This window comes from Anser anser (assembly GCF_964211835.1).
Source record: "Anser anser genome assembly, chromosome: 15".
In the NCBI taxonomy this organism is placed as follows: Eukaryota; Metazoa; Chordata; class Aves; order Anseriformes; family Anatidae; genus Anser; species Anser anser.
In genome coordinates, this window is record NC_139736.1 from 1392374 (window position 1) to 1410031 (window position 17658).

Below are 17658 nucleotides of genomic sequence, written 5' to 3' on the forward strand. Positions count from 1 at the left end.
CAAGGACACGAGCCAAACGTTCAAAGGACTTTATGAAAAACAAACACGTGCTCACATAAAACACGGCAAGATCTCCGAGCACCAAAAGGAACTTTATAGGATGCTGACAATAAAGCTTTTTTGCAATCTGGTGTCAGTGTATTTTGAGAAGCGTTGTAGCTTCACACTGGTGCTGCGACCCCAGTCTCTGCCAGTGCCTAACTTATTCAGCTGCTGCGATCCATTTTTCCCTAGCTCTGAAGCTGGGTCCCCTAACCTGATGAAGTTTACAAGTCCTTAACATGAAGAGTCTGTTACTCACATGCTTAACTCACAAGCAGGAGCGTGAGGTTACGAGATACGGCTGGGCACTGCGGACACGGGAAGATCCAGGTCTCAGTGCTATTTGTCTGTCCACTGAGGTTTGCTTTGCTGTTGTTGATCTTGATTTAATTGATTTAGTCAATTTAATTTCTCTTTAAGCAACTAACCCTGGGGCCTGTTGGATCAGCAAATTCCCCCAAAAGAAGTTACTGAGAACTGTGTGAGGTGAATGAGGAAACTGGACACCAAACTGGGAAGTGCTTTTCTGCAGAGGTACTGCGAGCCACGGGCATGCTGCGTGGAAGCAGACCCCACTGATGTAATCTAGGAGCTGGGCACAGCCCGCAGGGCCGGACATCCCACTCTGCGGGTTTCAAACCCGCTCCTCTGGTCAGAAGCCCCATCTGGAGGCGGAAAGAGGAATACATTTTCTGGTCCTAACTGCAGGTCCAGCTGTGGAGCTGGGCGGTCTGTCCCGCAGGCCCTGATGGAGGCTGAGCAGCCCCAGCCCCAGCTGACAACAGCTCTGTGTTCTCCTGAGCCCAGGAGAGTCAGAGCACCCCGCTCACACCAGGAGGCAGGCTCATCCCCACAGGTAGGTCTGGGGGACGTGTAGCCCCTGGGCTCCATAACCACGTACCATTCCCAAGCAGTGCCAGCCTAATGCCCCAGGCCAGAAGCAGCCTCTGACCCCGCTCTGCTCCAACCGTGGGAGCAGCCAGGAAATGCTGAGGCTGGTCCTGCCTCCGGTGCAGACATCTGCAGCTGATACAACACAGCGCATGGGAGTGAAGAGGGAGGCGGAGACGTCCAGAGGAGCACCAGATGTCTCTCATTTGAGGTACAAGCAGCTAAGCCATTCACCAGGGGGCTCCTGGCAACACCTACCATGCCATCGTCCTCATCTCGTGGGGAGTAGGTGAGCGTGCTGGAGGAGGATGGGGTCCGACGATGCTGTTTAAAAGTATTGGTCCCGTCAGCTTTAATGCAAATTAAAAAAAAAAAAAAAATTAGGCTCCATGGTAACATTTCCAAGCTACAGGTGTCTGTAACTCTACGTGTTCCTTGGAAAAGGAACAGACAAGGGATTCCCCTACTCCAGTTCCTGACCTGGACACCTCAGTGCAGGCTGAATAATCCTGATCTCTGACAGCTTGCTGAAATGCATGCGATCTTTCAAGGAGCACAGATAATGTTCTGCCAGGTCCAGGCCCATCGGTTAAAAACACTATGAAAAGGAAACCTTGTACTCACACGTATCTCAGTCACCCATCAAAAACTGCTTAGACTAAGGGAGGTCTGGCTATTTCTTGTAGCACAAAGGAAGCATGCTATATTAAACTGGGGATGGTTGTATAAAGATAGTATTACGGAAGTACATCAAGTTCTAAATGTAAATATTTAGGAGTCCAAAACCAGATTCCAGAGTCCTGTACAAATGTAATCCAAACAGCTCCTCCAGGCAGACTGTTCATTTCCTTATCTAAATTGGTGTCAAGTGCCAGTTTCTTATCTTTACTAAAGTAAGGATATTTTTACTCCAAAGTGAAACCAGATCTCTTCCTACATTCACGCCGTGTGTCAGAGCTCAGACTCCTCAGCTGCTGGGCTTTGAAGAACAAAGCACAAGGATTTGATACGAGCAGGTACACTCGCGCTCCCTCCTGTCTGAGCTAAAAATGGCCATGGGGGTTTTACCAAAGTGTCCAGAGTGACTCACGGGCAGGCCGAGAGTGAAGATTTGGGACTAAACTCCGTATCAGGCCCTGTTGTACTACCCTGATTTCATCAAGGGCCTCTCAGTGGTACTGTAAAGCCTGTGTAATAGGAGAAAATTCCTGTGGATGCTTGTTCCATCATGCCTGGTGATCAGATGCCGTGATTAAATAACACTTGGGCTGCAGACTACTAAAAGCAGCACCTCGGCACCTGTCTGTAACGAACACTTAGTGACTCTCCCAACAGCTTTATGATCTGTGAAACAACAAGGAAAAGTCTGCTAGGATTCACACACACTGCTCTGGGGGGAAGCTCCACACATGAAATGTGCTCACCCTTTGTGATGGTTGTCACAGCAGAGTAGGCCGGCCCAAAAGTTGTTTCCATTCTTGTCTGAAATATGGACAGAAAGAAGGTCAGCGCGTATCGGTGCAGCACAGCCCGAAGACTTGCTGCCTCTCCTGGATTGTGAATATACCCAAATACAGCGTACATATTCCCTAGTTTCATTTCTGGGTACCAGGATTTTTAAGGGGGGGAAAGTACCAAATCCTCAACAGCCATCCTCCTTTTCTCAAAAGAAAGGATAAGAACACGAGAAGCACCCCTAGCCCACCCCCTGCTAACAGCAGGGCTTACCCCGTTAGTGTTTTCAGGAGTAGTGATGTTTGTTGTGCCACTGGAGAAACGATTGTAGCGAGCGTTCTTGTTTGAGCTCATAATCCAACCAGCACTTGTTAGTCATGGAAAGTTTGCTCTGTGGAAGAAGAAAGACAGAAAAAGAGTTAGGATCACTGCACGTATCTCTGGGCTCAGAAAACACTCCTCTGTAGCATTAAGTCCAAGTATTTACCTAATTGCACGTAACCCTGGATTTTCAGAAACAAGTAGCAAGGTCAAACAAAGCCAGGCCCCTTCAAATCACTCCTCAGCAGAGTGTGCAGAATTTGCAAAGAATCTGGTATCTTTTAACAGCACTTCTTACTCACCCAAACACTGGAACACCCGTAATCTAGCAGCTTTTACAAGTGTACGACCGCTCCAATTGCAGACAGACTTCCCAGTCCCAGCAGACAGCAGCCCTACGCAGTCTCTGTATCTGGCCCTCTCTCCCCGCTCGGTTTGAGCGTAGGTCAAAGCACCTCAGCTGCCGCCGCCCCGCACCCTGCACACCGCAGGGATCAGCAGCAGGGCCCCAACAGAGAGCTGCCTCCGCCAGACACAGCGGGCACAGAGCAGAGCACGCCGCGACGGGCGGATTTGGGCTAAAGCCCCAGCCACAAGCCTGGTCCTACAGCGCGCCGAGGGAGCTGTGCGTGTGTTGGGGGCAGAAAAGGATGCGAGGCTGTACCCGTAAAACCTTTATCCCACTACGTAAGGAAGAAACCTTACTCAATTAACATGTTTGTGATCCTGGATCCCACTCAGTCTCTGCCCAGAAACAGCCGGCAAGGCCTGGGTCATCGGCCAACCCGAGAAACCTCCTCCCCCCAGAAGTCAGCCGAGGGGCTCGCTTCTCTTCCTCAGTTGTTTACCCAGGACTTTAAATGGGTTCAAATTTGCAAAGTCGAGTATTGCACAACAATGCTCTGCGGAAACACATGGGACTTGCTTTCTTTAACCTCTGCTGGAACCTGACGCTGGCTGAGGGCACAAAGCCCCGCTGCTGCCTGTTCGGCAGGATGCTCTCAGGCAGCCTCCGCGGGAGCCGGGGTACCAGAGCTGCTCCCCCAGGACGGAGCTGCACCTCTCTGCCGTCGTACGGAGCTGCCTCTGGCCTGGACAGAAGTTTCCGTCACAGAAGAGAGGTTGGGCACGGCACGGAGCTCTCCTCCCAGGCGTCCTGGCAGCTGGGAGGGACTGCTCGCACTTGCAGCCTGTCCCAGCCTGCGCAGGCGCTCCGGGAGTAAGCTGCTCAGGAAAAACCCCGATGAGAAGATCCCTTCTGCCCACGGCATGGTTAAATCTCGCCGCTCTCCTGCCAGCAGCGGAGTCCAAGGGCTAAACAGACAGACATCTGCAGTGAGAGCAGGCTGGCCAAAACCAGCTGACTAAAGCACAACCCCAATCCCTCTCTGCGGGACAGGAGCCGCCGGCGGCGAAGGAAGCCTGGGAAGTTGTTGGGCGAGCGACTGGGAAGCAGAAGGGCGCTGCTGGTTCTCTCCCACCCGAGGGCGACGACTCCGAAATCCCCAGGCGCTTGCTAAGAGACCACTGGGTTCCCACCACCGGCTCCCACAGGGGCCTCCTCGCTCCCAGCAGGAGAGCACAGCGGCTGCATGCCGCCCCGTCAAACGCCGCCAACAGCGCGACACCCGAGGCGCCCTCACCACTGCCCTGCTCACGGCCAAAACCAAAAAACCAAACCAACCCAGCAAACAACCCCCCCACACCCTACCCACGACCATCTCAAAACCAGGGATCTGGATCATGTCTTCCACACGTTTTGAAGCTCTGTCCCGGCTGCCTGCAAACGCCAGACCCCTCGGGAGACGCTCGGCAGTTGCTGGAGCGGTCCCGAGAAGAGCAGGAGCGAAGCAGGGCTGTGCCGCCGCGCTACAGAGACCTGCCGAGCCCGGCGCCGGGCTCCAGCACGCGGAACCTCGCCCTGGGGATCCTCGTGCTCCTTTTGCTCCTTCTCAGAGCACCGAGGCCTGAAGGCCACCCGTGGGGGGCAGCAGTGGCCAGAGGGCAGACAGCTTTTGGTAACGCCTGGCCGCGGCCCCAAGAGATCCGAACCCCACTCAGCCTCTCGCTCTCCTGTGACCTCGGGCGAGGCACTGGGGCTATCCGGCACACCGAATATCCCTACCCAGTTTCGAGGCAAATAATCGCTCCCAGGTGGAAAGCAGCCAAGCCCATCCTTACGGAGGACTGGGGGCTCTCGGGGCTCAGGCAAACCCTTCACCCCCTTCCCATTTTCAGGGCCTGCGTTGCCTTCAGACATAACGGGTGAGGACCTGCCGTACCCTTGAGTTACCTCCCCTGTAGCTGCCCACGCACCCTGCCCCAAAGCCCACGGGAATGGCTGCAGGATCCGATTGCAACAGAGCTTGGATAAATCCAAAGCGAGGCAGGGAAGGCGGGCTGCAACACGGGGACTTTCCACTCCTTGTTCGTAGGCACGTCCCGAGCCCTGCAGCTTGGCTGAGCGACCTACCTGCCGGCAGCGGGGAGCCGCTCCGTGCCGGCTCTGAGCAGAAACCCGAGGAATGCGAGCAATGGGAAAAATGTCCCGCGGGATAGCAGCCAGCATGCAGAACGCCAGCCACCAGGCGAATACCTGATTTCGGCCCAAACCTCTGCAACCACCACACGCAGGAAGCACTTCAGCAGAGCAGACACCTCCCTGACAGCCCCTCCACGCCTCGAGTGCTCTGCCACGAGGTGCTGAGAAATGCTTTTGCCAACCGACAGCAAAGCTAAAGGGAAGCAGCAAAGGTGTTCTTGCCATTGATAGCAGCTTCCTGCGGCGTTAGCAAAAATCCCTGCTGCATCCCCGAACCCTGGCCCGGCACCTGGGCCCTCCGGGGCCGGAGCAGAGCCGTGGCTGGAGGAGGTGCCAACAACCACACAGCGAAACGTCAGCGGCCTTGTTACGAAAGACGTGTGCTCTGTGACCTAGAAGGAATAATCAGCATTTACTGGAAGTCACGGGATCCTCTGGTCTGCAAAGCCCTTTTTCGATGACCAAATGCCAAGGGGCTCCAGGAATCCCCCGAGCACCCGGCGGCTCCGCGAGGCAGCAGGCCAGGAGCGCCGGGAACGCTCTCATTTCCCGGCCCAGGGTCACCCCGCGATTCACACCGAACCGGGCCGCGGAGGCTGTGGCCCAGGCTCTCCTTGCCTGGAGTTTGTTTGTTTGTTCTTTCAAAGGCAACCACGCTGCTTTTGACCGTAAAAAGCGAGGGGAAAAATCCCCCCCGGAAAAAAGGAAGCTGTGGGAACCCACCGCTCACCAAACCACGCGGCTGATAGGAACCAGACGCGAGGCAGGGAAGGGCCAGGTTTCAGCCCTTCCGCACCGCAGCGATCAGCTCGGGCTCTGGAGACTCAGCAAGAAGAAAAGCCTTAAAACCCCTCGTTTAGTAACGCAGGGAAGGAAAAACCCAGCCACCACCGCCTGCGGACAGCTGGGGAAAGCAGCACTCTTTTTCCCCCCGCTGCAGAAGCCAGGAAAGCCAGCAGCGAGGCAGTTCTCTGCCGGCTGCCTCCCGCTGCCGCCAAGCCCGGCGGCGCGCCTTGGAGCGGGGAGGGGAACGGCGGGGGCAGCCGGGCTGAAGGAGGGTGCTGGTGGGGCTGCTGCTGGCCCCTCCGGCTGCGGGGCATCGCCCCGAGCACCCGCTCGCCCGGCCGCTCCCAGCGCCCGGCAGGTCCTCGCAACCAACCTGAGGGACACGGCCGAGGCTTCGGGGGGAGACGTGGCGCGAGACGCAGGGATGGCAGGGCTCGTGTCCTCCACAAAGACCACGCAAGCTGCCTTGTCCTGGTTCTGGAGCCGGCTCCTGACGCGGGAACCTCGCTGCCACGGGCACAGCAGCAGTGCTGGGCTCCGTGCCCCGGGGGGAGGCGGCAGCAGGGCACTGGACGCTCTCAGGGAAAACACCGCGCCCCAGGGGAGCGGCTGCCAGGCGCAACGCCCCGCTGCAAAGCTGAGAAACCTGCCAACGTCCCAGCCTTGCGCAACCGACGGCCCACAAAGCCCAGCTACGGGCCCTGCGTCTGCTTCGGTCTCTCCTTTCTTCCTCCCTGGGCTCACCGGCGCTGCCTCTGAGCGAGGCCGCTCACCCCCGCGGAGGCGCTGGGCCAGCAGAGCGTACCTTGCAGGGCCTGGCGGGACGGGCAGGCACGGACAGGCTGCTCTGTGCTGCCTGGGAAGCGGCCGGGCGACGCGACCCTCCCGGCTTCGCGGGGTGGATATTCACGGGGAAAGGCACAAGTTTCCGTTCCTCTTACGATGCCGCAGGCAGAACCGCGAGGGTTACACATCCCGCAGAGGGCTGGCACATCACCGGGGAAATGTTATTACACAAGATGAGCTGAGCTGCCCCGACAGCCCGGCTCGGCAGGACAAGGGCACGGCAGGGGCTGAGCACAGGCTGCGTGGGCTCGGGGACTACACCCGCCTCCTCGGCCACCTCCCCAGCCCCTGCAGGTGCAGGGCTCTTCCAGGGGGGGTAGCAGGGAACGTCCGGGTCCACTTCGGGCAGGCTCTTTCCGCCTCGTTCTTCTGCAGCACGAGGCGTTGCCCCCATTTCCCACCCGTGATTCCCATGGGCCACGGCAACCTGCCAGGGAAGGTCTCCGACCGAAGCACAAACGAGGCAAGATTCACGAGCTCAAACACCAGGGCTTTAGAGGCAGCCCCGGGACAGTCGCTGCAGCCCTCCTGGTCAGTGCCTCTGGTGGAAACAGCATTCATTTCCGAAGTGCTCATGGAGTTCGGTACCAGCATTTACAGAGCACCGTGATGACGACGACTACGAGCCTGACCTGTAGGACACGGGCCAGAGGAACGCGCACCGTTCCCTTCCCCTGCCCTCCCCAGACGCCTTCCCAGGCTCTGACACTTCGCGCCGTGCTCGTCTGCCCTCTGGGTGCAACCAGACCGCTCTAGGGATCCGTCTGAAACGCATCAGCTTCTTTACAAATAAAAGACTTTTTTCGTGCTTTTTTGTTCTGTGTGAACAGTTTCTGACTGAGAACAAGCAGGAGAGCCCAGTCCATAGAGCTGCGACCCACTGCGAGGGACAGGCACCGCCGTGCTTCACAGCTACCAGGTGAGCCGGGCAAAGGATGGTCAAAGCAGTGATGTCAGGTCCCAGACAAACGAGCACAGAATCCTTGATTCCTGAAGAAATGGATGTTGCCCCTTCCACCACAGCACACCCCCTGCCCAGTTTCAGACATAAGCGCCCTCCAGCGCCCCGCAGCCCCCTGCCATCACGCCAGGAAGGTCCCATTTAAATCCCTCCCGGCGCGCAGCCAGCAGCCGTGCTGCGGTCACAACGGCCTCAGGTGCAAGGCAGAGGGGGCGCGAGGCCCTGCCTCTTCTCCCAAACCTTCCCTCTGCGAACCCTGAGGATTTCACCTTTCTGAAACCACCGGGAACAACCCCGGAGAGCACTTGCTGGGGTCACCGTCACACGGCCTCGGGACGCGCTCAGGATCACAACGGGAGCACAGGGCAGCTCCAGCTAGCTGCAGGCACCGCTTCTAACCCGGCGCCGGACCTCGGGTACCTGCTGCCCTCACTCCGACCTAAGCAGGGGTGTGAGAACTGCTCGGTTCCCCCACCGCTGCCATCGGCGGCCCCGAGGGAGGCAGGCAGCCCAGGCCGGCTGGCAGGGCCCCGCTGCCCGCAGCGCTCACCGCTGCCTGCCCGCACCGGCACGGGGTGGCGGGGCCCGGAGCCGCCGCCAGCACCAAGCCCCGCAGCTGCGGGCAGCTTCCCCCGGCCAAAACGTCCCCTGCGCTGTCTGCGCGCGGCTCCCGGTGAGGTAAGCAGAAAGGCACGCGGAGCAGCGGGGACTTGCCCAGCCAGCCGGAAAAGCCCCGCGCAGCCGATCCCTGCGCCGCCTCGCCGCTCTGCCGGGCCGCTCGCGGGCTGGGGGGGGGGGTTGGGATAGTTAAGAGAAACCAGCCCTCCTGCTGCACGCGGCCTTGTGCCTTGGACCCGAGGAATCCGCAGGGACGGGCTCGTCCACCTCTCGCTTTTCAGGGAATTCAAGTTTCTTGCCCTCCTTAGATAGTTCCCGAGCTATTCGTAACGCCGAATATCAAGCGGCCTAAAAAGCAGCAACGCGGTCTGTGCTTGCGGAGGCACCCCGGGGAAAACCAGTTAGCACAGAGCTGCCATGGAAAGGAAAAGCCTTCCTGGCGCAGGGAGCGGGGCCGGCCTGGGAGACAGGCCTGCAAGGCGGGGGGGTGCTGCCGGACACCTGCCCACGCAGCAGGGCGCCGTGTGCCCGCCCTGCCCCACGCAGCAGGGCGCCGTGTGCCCACAGCAGCTCCTCACGGGGCAGAGCAGGCACAAACACGGTCACACTGCACGAGCGACATCCTGGAGTGCGCAGCCCTCCCTCCTCGCAGCCCGGGTCAGCAAAGCTGCCCGCATTCACTCCCCGACCCAATGCCCTGGTCCCTCCAGCCCGGCTTAGGTCTCCCAGTGCTGTGTGGTACAACTGAACCTCCCCCGTCACGGAACTTTCCTTCCTGCCGGCGGCTTCACCTGCAAGCGATCTCCTGCCACCTGCTGCGCTGAACCAAAGCAGGCAGGCACCAGAATGCGTTGCCCAGGGAGGGGGTGGCGTCACCGTCCCTGGGGGCATTCAAGGGAAGGCTGGACGTGGTGCCTGGGGATGTGGATTAGGGGGTGACATTGGTGGCAGGGGGACAGTTGGACCAGATGATCTTGGAGGGCTCGTCCAACCCTAATGATTCTGTGAAACCACAAAGCGGGAGCTTTGTGTTGTCGTGGCTGGATTTACCCTGGGCTTTCTCACGCTGCACCCACGGTGACTTCGGGGTCAGCAGGCTACAGAGCAGTGCCCTGATCCTACACTTTCCTGTGTGACCCTTGGGAAATCCCCAAGCCCTTTGATGTCCCGCTCCTCCAGCTGTGCAGCGAGGGCAGAGCTGTGCGTTCTGCGTGCTCCCTTTGGGCTCGCAGTCAGTGGGCGTCTGTGCAGCGCTGACATGATGCAGCCCCGGATTCTGGGGGTGCCCCGGGCACTGCCGCTTGCAGCGGCGGAAGGCAGCGATTCGCGGTGGCAGCGACGAGTGGAGCCGTGTCAAACAGCCGGCAGGAGAGCCCTGCCGAAGGGCTCCGGCCGGGGAGCCGCACAGACGCAGCGCGGGGCGCCCAGGCCCGGAGCAGGGCGGGCAGCCCCCGGCAGGGTTACCCGCACAGCCCTTCCCCCGAGCTGCCGCCGCGCCTCGCGCGGCCCCCGGGGAGCCACGCAGGGCCCGTGGGGGACGGCCCCACCTCACGCCCCTCTCCCGCAGGGGCTTCCCGGAGCCCCCCCCCCACCCCGGCTCACCCGGCCCTCCGCAGACCGAGCACCCCGCACCGGGCCCCGCAGCCCCCTACCGGCAGCACGGAGCGCTCGGGGCGGCTGCAAAGGAGCCGAGCTCGGCCTGCCGGGGCTGAACCCGGGCACCCGCCGGCGCTGCCGGTGCAGGAGCAGCCGCTGCCGGCCCAGCGGCCCTCACGGGGCACCGGGTGTGGGGGGGGGCCACAACCAGCGGGCCTGGCACCACCGCCCGGCGAACCCCCGCCGCTGCCCCAGGCCCGAGCCCGGAGCGCGAGGCCCGGCCCGGCCCCGCCGCCCCGCCCCGCCCCGCCCCGTACCTGGCAGCGGCGGCGGCCGGAGCTGCGGCACCCGGCCCCGGCACATCGCGGCCCCGGGCCTGCCCCCGCTCGTCCCGCGGCCCCGCTGCCGCCCGGGCCGGAAGCGCCGCTCTCGGTGCTCCTCGGGATTTGTAGTCCCGCGCTCCGACCTTCGCCCGCTCCTCGCCGCGCCTCCGAGACGCCGGGACTACAGCTCCCAGCGGCCCGCGCGGCCCAGCGCTGATTGGCGCGTCCGCGGTCGGTCGGTGTTACAATCGCTGTCGCTACTGGCTTCGCTCGGCCTCCTCCGGGGGCCAATCGGGCGGCGCCGAACCGCGCCTCGGCCCGCACCGCGCCACTGGGGAGAGGAGGAGCGGCAGCCAATGAGCGCCGGCAGAGGGGTGAGGGCGATCACCCCAACTGCTGGCGATTGGCTGAGCCCGCAGGCAGTCTGGCCAATAGCAGCGTTGTGGTGGTTATAAATAGCCTGGCGGGGGCGCACTTTGTCCTTTCCGGCGGAGAGGTAGGTGAGGGGTGGGCGGCGAGGGGGGCGGAGGGACCGGGACCGCCACACGGGGCCGGGCCCGGGCGAGCCGGGGATGATCCGATCCTTTCTGACACCTCGTCTGAGGGCGGCGGGCGGCCGCGGCCCCTGCTGACGCATCGCGGCTGAGGCTCGAGGGAGCGGCGGGCCGGGCGGCGCGGGGCGCGGCGGGCTGCTCTCACCGCGCAGCCTTCTCTCCGCAGGGCCGGCGGGACCCGCACCGCAACGGCGGCACGGGAAGGGAGGCCTGAGGGCCCGGCGGTCGCCGTGGAGTTCCGGGCGGTGAGGCGCACACGTGTGCGGTGACCTGCTGCTCCTGAGCCGGCTCGGGAAGCTGCAGCTGTGCGGGACCACGAGGCGCTTTGGGGCAAGTGAAACCGGGCTGGAGTAACGGCCTGGTGCGCCTCGTGTAGCTGCGACCCTGGGGCGTAACGTAGGCATCAGGCTGAGAACACAGCAAGGGATGCACCCGAGTACGGTTAAAAAACTCTTCTGGGGTTGCTGTATCTAACAGCGAAGCTGATGCTTTTCATGCTGTACAATTAAAGAGTCAGTGTAGTTTTTCAAGAACTCAGCATCAGCTGCAGAATTCCGTGAAACAGAAGAAATCGAAGTTGTTTTTTCCTCTGCCACGTGATAGCCTACAGCAAAAGTAATGGCAGGCAGTGGATGCAGTAGTACAGGTAAACAAAAGGATTCGCAGGCAGCAGTCCTCACAGTGCTAGATTGTGTAGGTGAATGATTTAAATCTTTCAACTTTTTTTTTTGAATTTAATAAGTTGTTCAGGTCTTTGTTGTTTCCATATTCTCAAATCAAGCTCAGCCTTGTAACTTTTAAACTGCTTGCTGCTGCATCCCCACTTTGGGTTCTCTATTGGGCTGGTTCTACAGCTTACAGATTTAATAAAGCTTTCAAAAGACTTCTGGTTTTGTCTCTGTTCTTTACAAATCCTATGCATAACACACAAAACCATAGACTTAACAGAATTTTGCATCTGGGCACACAGCAAATCATTGCTATTATTGAAGGAAGCTGTTGTACGATGTGTGCTGCAGCTCAGCTGTAGTCTGGGTCCCTTGAGTTCCTGGTGGGTGCAGGGGGGTACCTGGGCCCATGCTGGTAATGCAACCATCCAGGTAGGCTCAAGAATGATCTGAACTATTGGAATGATCGAACAGTTTGGGTATGAGACAAAAACACCCCTGTAGCCGCGAGGATTATTAAAAAAATTTATTAACAGGAATGAAACAAAAGCTGTAAACGAGCCAGCGAAAATGAGAAGTGCATGTCATGCCAAGTCCTCGGCTTGCTTGAATGCACTGAACCATTCTGCATCGCTTGGGGGCAGTAGAGGCCCATGTAAAAAAAAACACCGAAGAGCGGAGGGGTGCTTCAGCAGCAAGGTTGGTGTGCGGGCAGCGGGAGGGGAGTGGTGCACAGGGACCTTGTGGCGGGGTAGATGGGGGTTGAGTGTCCCTTCAGTTTGGGGGGGTTAGGAAGTTCCCCAAATGCGGTTCTGGTTCTGCTGTACTAGTTAGGTCCTGACAGGCATACCCAAAAAGTAGCGCTCACATCTGCTCTATTTAAATTATTTTTAGATTGTTTTTGGTCCCACCCCGAAGTACCGAGTTAGGAGCTGTCAGCTTTTTCAGGATGGCCAAAGATGCGAGGCGCCCTGCCTGTGAGGAGGGGGAAGGAGGTAGTGTCTGTGCAGTGACTGGCACCTTGGGGCAGGGGCTGCTCTTACACCGCGAGTTATTCTGAGAAAACACCAAAGGCAGGTTTGGGAACAGACCCAGGCGTTTGAGCTGCCTGCTGCTCTTCTGTGCCTCTGGTGGGATGCCTCTGGTGCTGGGAAGGGTTGATGCGGAACAGGAGGCTGCCCTCGCTGCCTCCCCCCCGGGCCCTGCATGGTGCTGCCAGCAGGGAGCAGGCTCTGCCCAGCGATGCACATCAGTGGGGGCTGCTCCAGGCTGGTTGCTGCAAACATTCCCCCGGGAACAGGGTTTTTAACAAAATTTAAGTCGGGTAACAGACATTTCTCCCTAACAAGCTATGCAGGAAAAATGCTCTGTTCTCAGCAGGTTTATTTTAGGCTCCGTACCATCGTTGTGCTGGACCCACTCTAGCTCTGAGTGCTGCGCATTTTACTGTGGCTCGCCAAGAAGTGCAGCTCCGAGGGGTCTGCTCTGTGGCTGCCTGCCTGAACCATGCACCGAGGGACTTTGTGCCCTTGGGGAACGCTGTGCTGCAGCTCAGGCTGGCACCCCTGCTGCGACAAGGGGCGGGTGCAGCTAAATAACTGCTGGGAGCTGGTGTTCTGCCAGCTGGGAGTGAGGGACGGGCTGATTTAAGTGCTCTGTTTATAGGGGCAGTGCAGCAGGGCACCTGGTGTCGTGCAGGTGGAATTTTTTTAATAAGAAAATTGCCAGAGGCCAAACACTTCCTCCAAAGTTGTAATTTGTACGTGGAAGTGCAACTTTAAAAAAAGCAAAAGCCACGTGCCTGGCACAGACAAAAGGGCTGAGGAGTCCCTTGAAGAGAGCTGGCAGAAGTCTCAAACCTGCACGGTCAATGCCTACAGCAGCCTCCTCGGCTTTCTTCCTTTAGAAGAAAGAGCTGTCCCAAGAGAACTTCGGAGCAAAGCACTGTTGCAGTCTAAAAAAAGCTATCGGGCTTACATGAAGGGATCAGGAATAAGCTGCAGTACATTAGCTTTCTTCTCATTAAAGTACAAGAAATGGCTGTAGTGAGAGAACCAAAGCCTTCGCCGAACAGATAAACAGTCAGGAAACCTCTGTACAACAGATGTTTGCGGGAGCTTACTCAAACAGACATCTAAGCTCTTGTCTTCTGCGGGGAAGAGGAGAAATCTTCATCGAGGAGCTATGTTACAACACGGGAAGGACTGACAGACAGAAATAAGCAGCTAAAAAACGGTTGCCTTGAAAACAAAGCTTTCCTGTGTGCCCCAGGCCAAGGATCTGATCAGCTGAATTCCGGGTACGTGGGAAAAGTGAATTCAGGACTTTTTCCCACCCAGATTTTGGTGGGGAGCAGGCACTCGCTCCCCTAGGCCCCATCATTCCTCCTTGCATTAAAGCAACCCCAGGGTGCTCTTGGCTGAGCGCCGTCGCTGCTGAACCGGTGGAGGAACCTGAAGGGAGCCGTGGCTGCACCGACCAAGCCCTTTCCCGGCGTCCCCTCCTGCCTGCACCGGGCAGAGCGGCTCCGAGCCGGGCGGGAGCAGAGCAGCCCGGCCAGGGAAATGCATTTCCCTCTGGGGAGCCGTGGTGTGGGTGGGTGCTGTGGGGTCTGGGGAGCGTGCCTGGCACGTGGTGCAGCACGGCCAGCCTCGGCGCCGGCCCATAGAGCTTTTCCTGCTGCTGCCTGCACCCCACAGGTCTCAGCTCACCTTGTACGCAGATACAGACACAAGACAGACATGCACACACTGTCCACGAGGAGAGAGCGCGGCGCACAAACACGTGGCATGAGTCTCTGTACAAATGCACCGAGCGCATTAGGACCGGCAGCAGCCCGAGCCCCTCACTTCCTTCTTCACGTAGTCGTGGAGCTTGAATTTGGGCTCGTTGGGCAGCTTCATGGACCTGTGCTTCAGTTCCCTGCAGGAAGAGGGAAAACATTACCTTTCTGCCCACCTACTTCTAAGCTGCCTGGAGCAGCTCCGCTGAGCCATGACCTGGTCTAAGTGCTTCGTTAAACCCCCGAGGAAGCATCCTGCAGCTCATGCAGGATGGGTAAGCACTTCCGCAGAGAACAAAGCGGTGCGTGACGCAGCTGGCCTTTCTCTCAGGTCTCCCACTGAAGAGCCTGCCCTCCCTGCAGCACCAGCTTGGTGGCGATGCAGGGGACGGTGTCGCGCACGGCCTGGCAGTGGCCGAGGGGAGCAGGCGCTGAGTGCTCTGCACCCGGCAGGGGCGCGCAGCACGGCCGCGACCGCTCACTTACTTTGCGATGGCTGTGAACGCTAATTCGACGTTCAGGCCGCTTTTTGCGCTGGTCTCCATGAAGGGCACGCCGTACTCCTGCAGGACGAGACACGGAGGAGGTCAGGGAGGCCCACGGGGACGCGAGCTCGGCTCCGCGCAGAGCCCCAGCGGGCACGGTGCCCGCCACAGGGCTCAGCTCGGGGGGAGAGGGGTCCGGCCCTGCAGGGGGGGAGAAAGCTGCACGAGGGGTCACAGGTAAAGGAGTGTTTATTCTTCAGAGCCTCAGGATAGGACAGAGAAGCAAGAAATGGCAGCGGAAGCTTAAAGAAAGAGCAGAGGTGGAGGGAGACGGGAGCGAGACGAGGGCCGAAGGCAGCTCCCAGGTAGCCGCCTGGCTGCGTGCTGCCCCCCGTCACCCAACAAGTGGCTCCGCTGCAGCAAAAAAGCCCGCTCCCCTACCTTGGCTAATTTTTCTCCGTCTTCCCTTTTCACCACTCTGTCCTGGGCTGAATCCACCTGCCAACAGCAAAGAGCAAGCTGGGATTATCTAGGCGGTCAGCATCGGACAGCCCCCACACCCCCCTCCACCCTCCTGCCCCCATGCTCCCAAACACCACCAGCCCGGGGCTGCTGGGGCACGGCGCAAAGCCTCGCCGGCTCCCCTCTGCTCGGGGCTTTGGGCTCTGCTGAACGCTTTTAAGGGCCCTGACTCCCCGCTCCTGCCTTTCTGCCGCAGCCTGCCTGGTTTCCTGAACACCATGCCCCACGGGCAGGCTCACACCGCGTGTGCATCGCAGAGATGCTGGAGATCCCTGCTCCAGGCATGTCCGAGGTGATTTGTGGCTCTGTGCCACACGCACCCTCACGGACCAGGCGAGGCAGAAGAAAAAGCAGCCTCCTCACAGCAGCAGGGGGAACCAGCAATGCTGCGCTGCTCCTGCAGCAAGGGGAAGCCGGGGCTCAGCGGGGACTTGCAGGATGAGCACAAGAGGCTCCTTTCATCTCCAGCACCTGGACTCAATCCCGTATTCCCTGCAGGGACTCTGCAGCGCAGCAGCACGCAGAGCTCGAGCCAGCTCCCGTGCACCAGGAGGGAGATGGGATCCGCCTGGGTTCCAGCGAGCAGCAGGACTCCCAAACTGGAGAGCAAGCGGCTCCCCTGGGCCAAGCGGCCACTTTTGGTGGCTCTGCTGGCCGTGGACCTGCAGCTAACCAGGAATCACCGCCCCTGCGTTATGCCCTGACGGCACCTGCAGCACCCGCACAGGGCCGTCGGCAGAGGCAGCTCCAGCTCCGCCGGGGCCAGGCTCACCTTGTTTCCCAGTAGCATGAGGACCACGTCCTGCTGCGCGTATTCATGAATCTCTGTCAGCCAAGCCTGGAGGGAGACGACCAGAGACAGGCTGCCGTGAGCAACGGCTCCAGGAGGAGGAGGAGGAGGATGGGGGCTGCCCCCGGCCTGGGCACTGGGACCCCTCCGCGGGGATCCTGCCACAACCATGCCACAGCGGGGGCTTTACACAGACACAGGGAGGAGATGGCTGGGGGCGAGATGCAAAATGAAAAGCCCAGCTCAGAAACTCAGCTGGGCACAGCAGGAACCGCAGGCAGGGAGCAGCCGGGTCCCCCAGACCCCCTGCACACCCTGGGGACTGCCCACAGGCACTCGCAGGACCCGAATTCCCTCCTTGGCTGGAAGGCTAGGCCTGCTCAGAAAGCTGCTATTGGGAAAATTCACCATCCTTGTAGCAGAACAAAAAAATCCCTTTGCGTTTTAGAAGCATAAAGCCAAGGGTTTGCTCTGGGCCGTGCCCCCTGCCTGCTTCACTGCATGATCAGGCGGCACATGGGTGAACCTGCCTTTCTCTAATCCAGCCTAACCGAAGCAAACCGACCCTAACTCCCCGCAATCCCTAACCCCACAATGTGGTGGGGGGGGAAATCTTCAAGCAATTTTCATGGAGGGATCACGAGCTCAGCACAAAACACCGCTGCTGGCTGTCCCCACACCTGCAGGGAGCACCCCTGGTGCCCTGGGGCAGGGGGACAGGAGGGACAGGAGGACACTCCGGGGCAGGGACAGCTCTAGCCTGTTTGCCACAGACATGCACGGTGCACTCCACGTCTGGGACACAAACAACGTCCCCTTCGGTCAGGGCTAACTGCTCCTGGATCGCAGCACGCTCTGCAGCGGCCCAGCAGCTGCACGGGCCCGGCGGGGTGGGGGGCGCTGAGGGCAGGTCCTCCTGTCCCCAGGTCCTCCCGTCCCCAGGTCCTCCCATTCCCCTCGCACAGCCTCGTGGCACCATCTGCTCCCTGCCAAAAAGCAGCTTTGTGGCGTGGGGACGCAGCTGGCAGAGGCACTGTGCGGCCGCACAGCTTCCTTCCCCCTTCCTGCTGGCCTTTGGGGATTAAAATCCCCCTCCCCGCGCTGGCGGCACCGCGCTGAGCCTTGCGTGGGTCTGCAGGGAGGGGACAAGGGACCCCACGATGGCCGGCAGGACGGGCAGGTCTGCAGGGGGACGAGGAGCGGGGCAGCAGGATGCGACCTTCTCCCCTGCCTGGGTTTGCTGCCAAGGCAGCCGGGGCGACTTTGGGCCGGGCCGAGGGAGCGCCTCGTTCCCAGCGGCTGCCTGCGCTCACTTAGCGGGAGCGAGCTCTCCAGCTGGTGCTGTAATTACACGCGGCATAAATCTGCCGGTGAAGTGAGTCTGTCGCCCCTTCCATTTGCCAGGAAAGGGAAATGTTCTCCGCGCGTCCTCCGACGCCCCAGCACTGTCCTCCCTGCCAGACGGGTGCGCAGCAC

At 60.0% G+C, this 17658-nt stretch overlaps 2 protein-coding genes across 4 annotated transcripts in view; both read right to left on the minus strand.

Moving 5' to 3' along the window:
• The window catches only part of TRAF7 (TNF receptor associated factor 7), a 28118-nt gene extending 17541 nt beyond the window's left edge, over nt 1-10577 (minus strand). The window contains exons 1-4 of one of the 3 annotated variants that reach the window (XM_083799921.1): nt 10376-10577; nt 2662-2779; nt 2358-2415; nt 1192-1283 (exon numbers count right to left, since the gene is read on the minus strand). In XM_083799921.1, coding sequence (XP_083656047.1) covers nt 1192-1283; nt 2358-2415; nt 2662-2742 — 231 coding nt within the window. In that variant the 5' untranslated portion in view covers nt 2743-2779; nt 10376-10577. Of the gene's footprint in view, nt 1-1191; nt 1284-1413; nt 1532-2357; nt 2416-2661; nt 2780-6410; nt 6753-10375 lie in introns of those variants that run through there. The other 2 variants (XM_083799922.1, XM_083799923.1) reach the window with 2 other exon arrangements.
• Nucleotides 10578-12114: 1537 nt separating this feature from the next.
• The window catches only part of RAB26 (RAB26, member RAS oncogene family), a 31162-nt gene continuing 25618 nt past the window's right edge, over nt 12115-17658 (minus strand). Inside the window, exons 6-9 of the mRNA XM_083799925.1 lie at nt 16165-16230; nt 15312-15368; nt 14872-14948; nt 12115-14525 (exon numbers count right to left, since the gene is read on the minus strand). Of these exons, the coding sequence (XP_083656051.1) occupies nt 14423-14525; nt 14872-14948; nt 15312-15368; nt 16165-16230 (303 nt within the window). The 3' untranslated portion in view covers nt 12115-14422. The remainder of the gene's footprint in view (nt 14526-14871; nt 14949-15311; nt 15369-16164; nt 16231-17658) is intronic.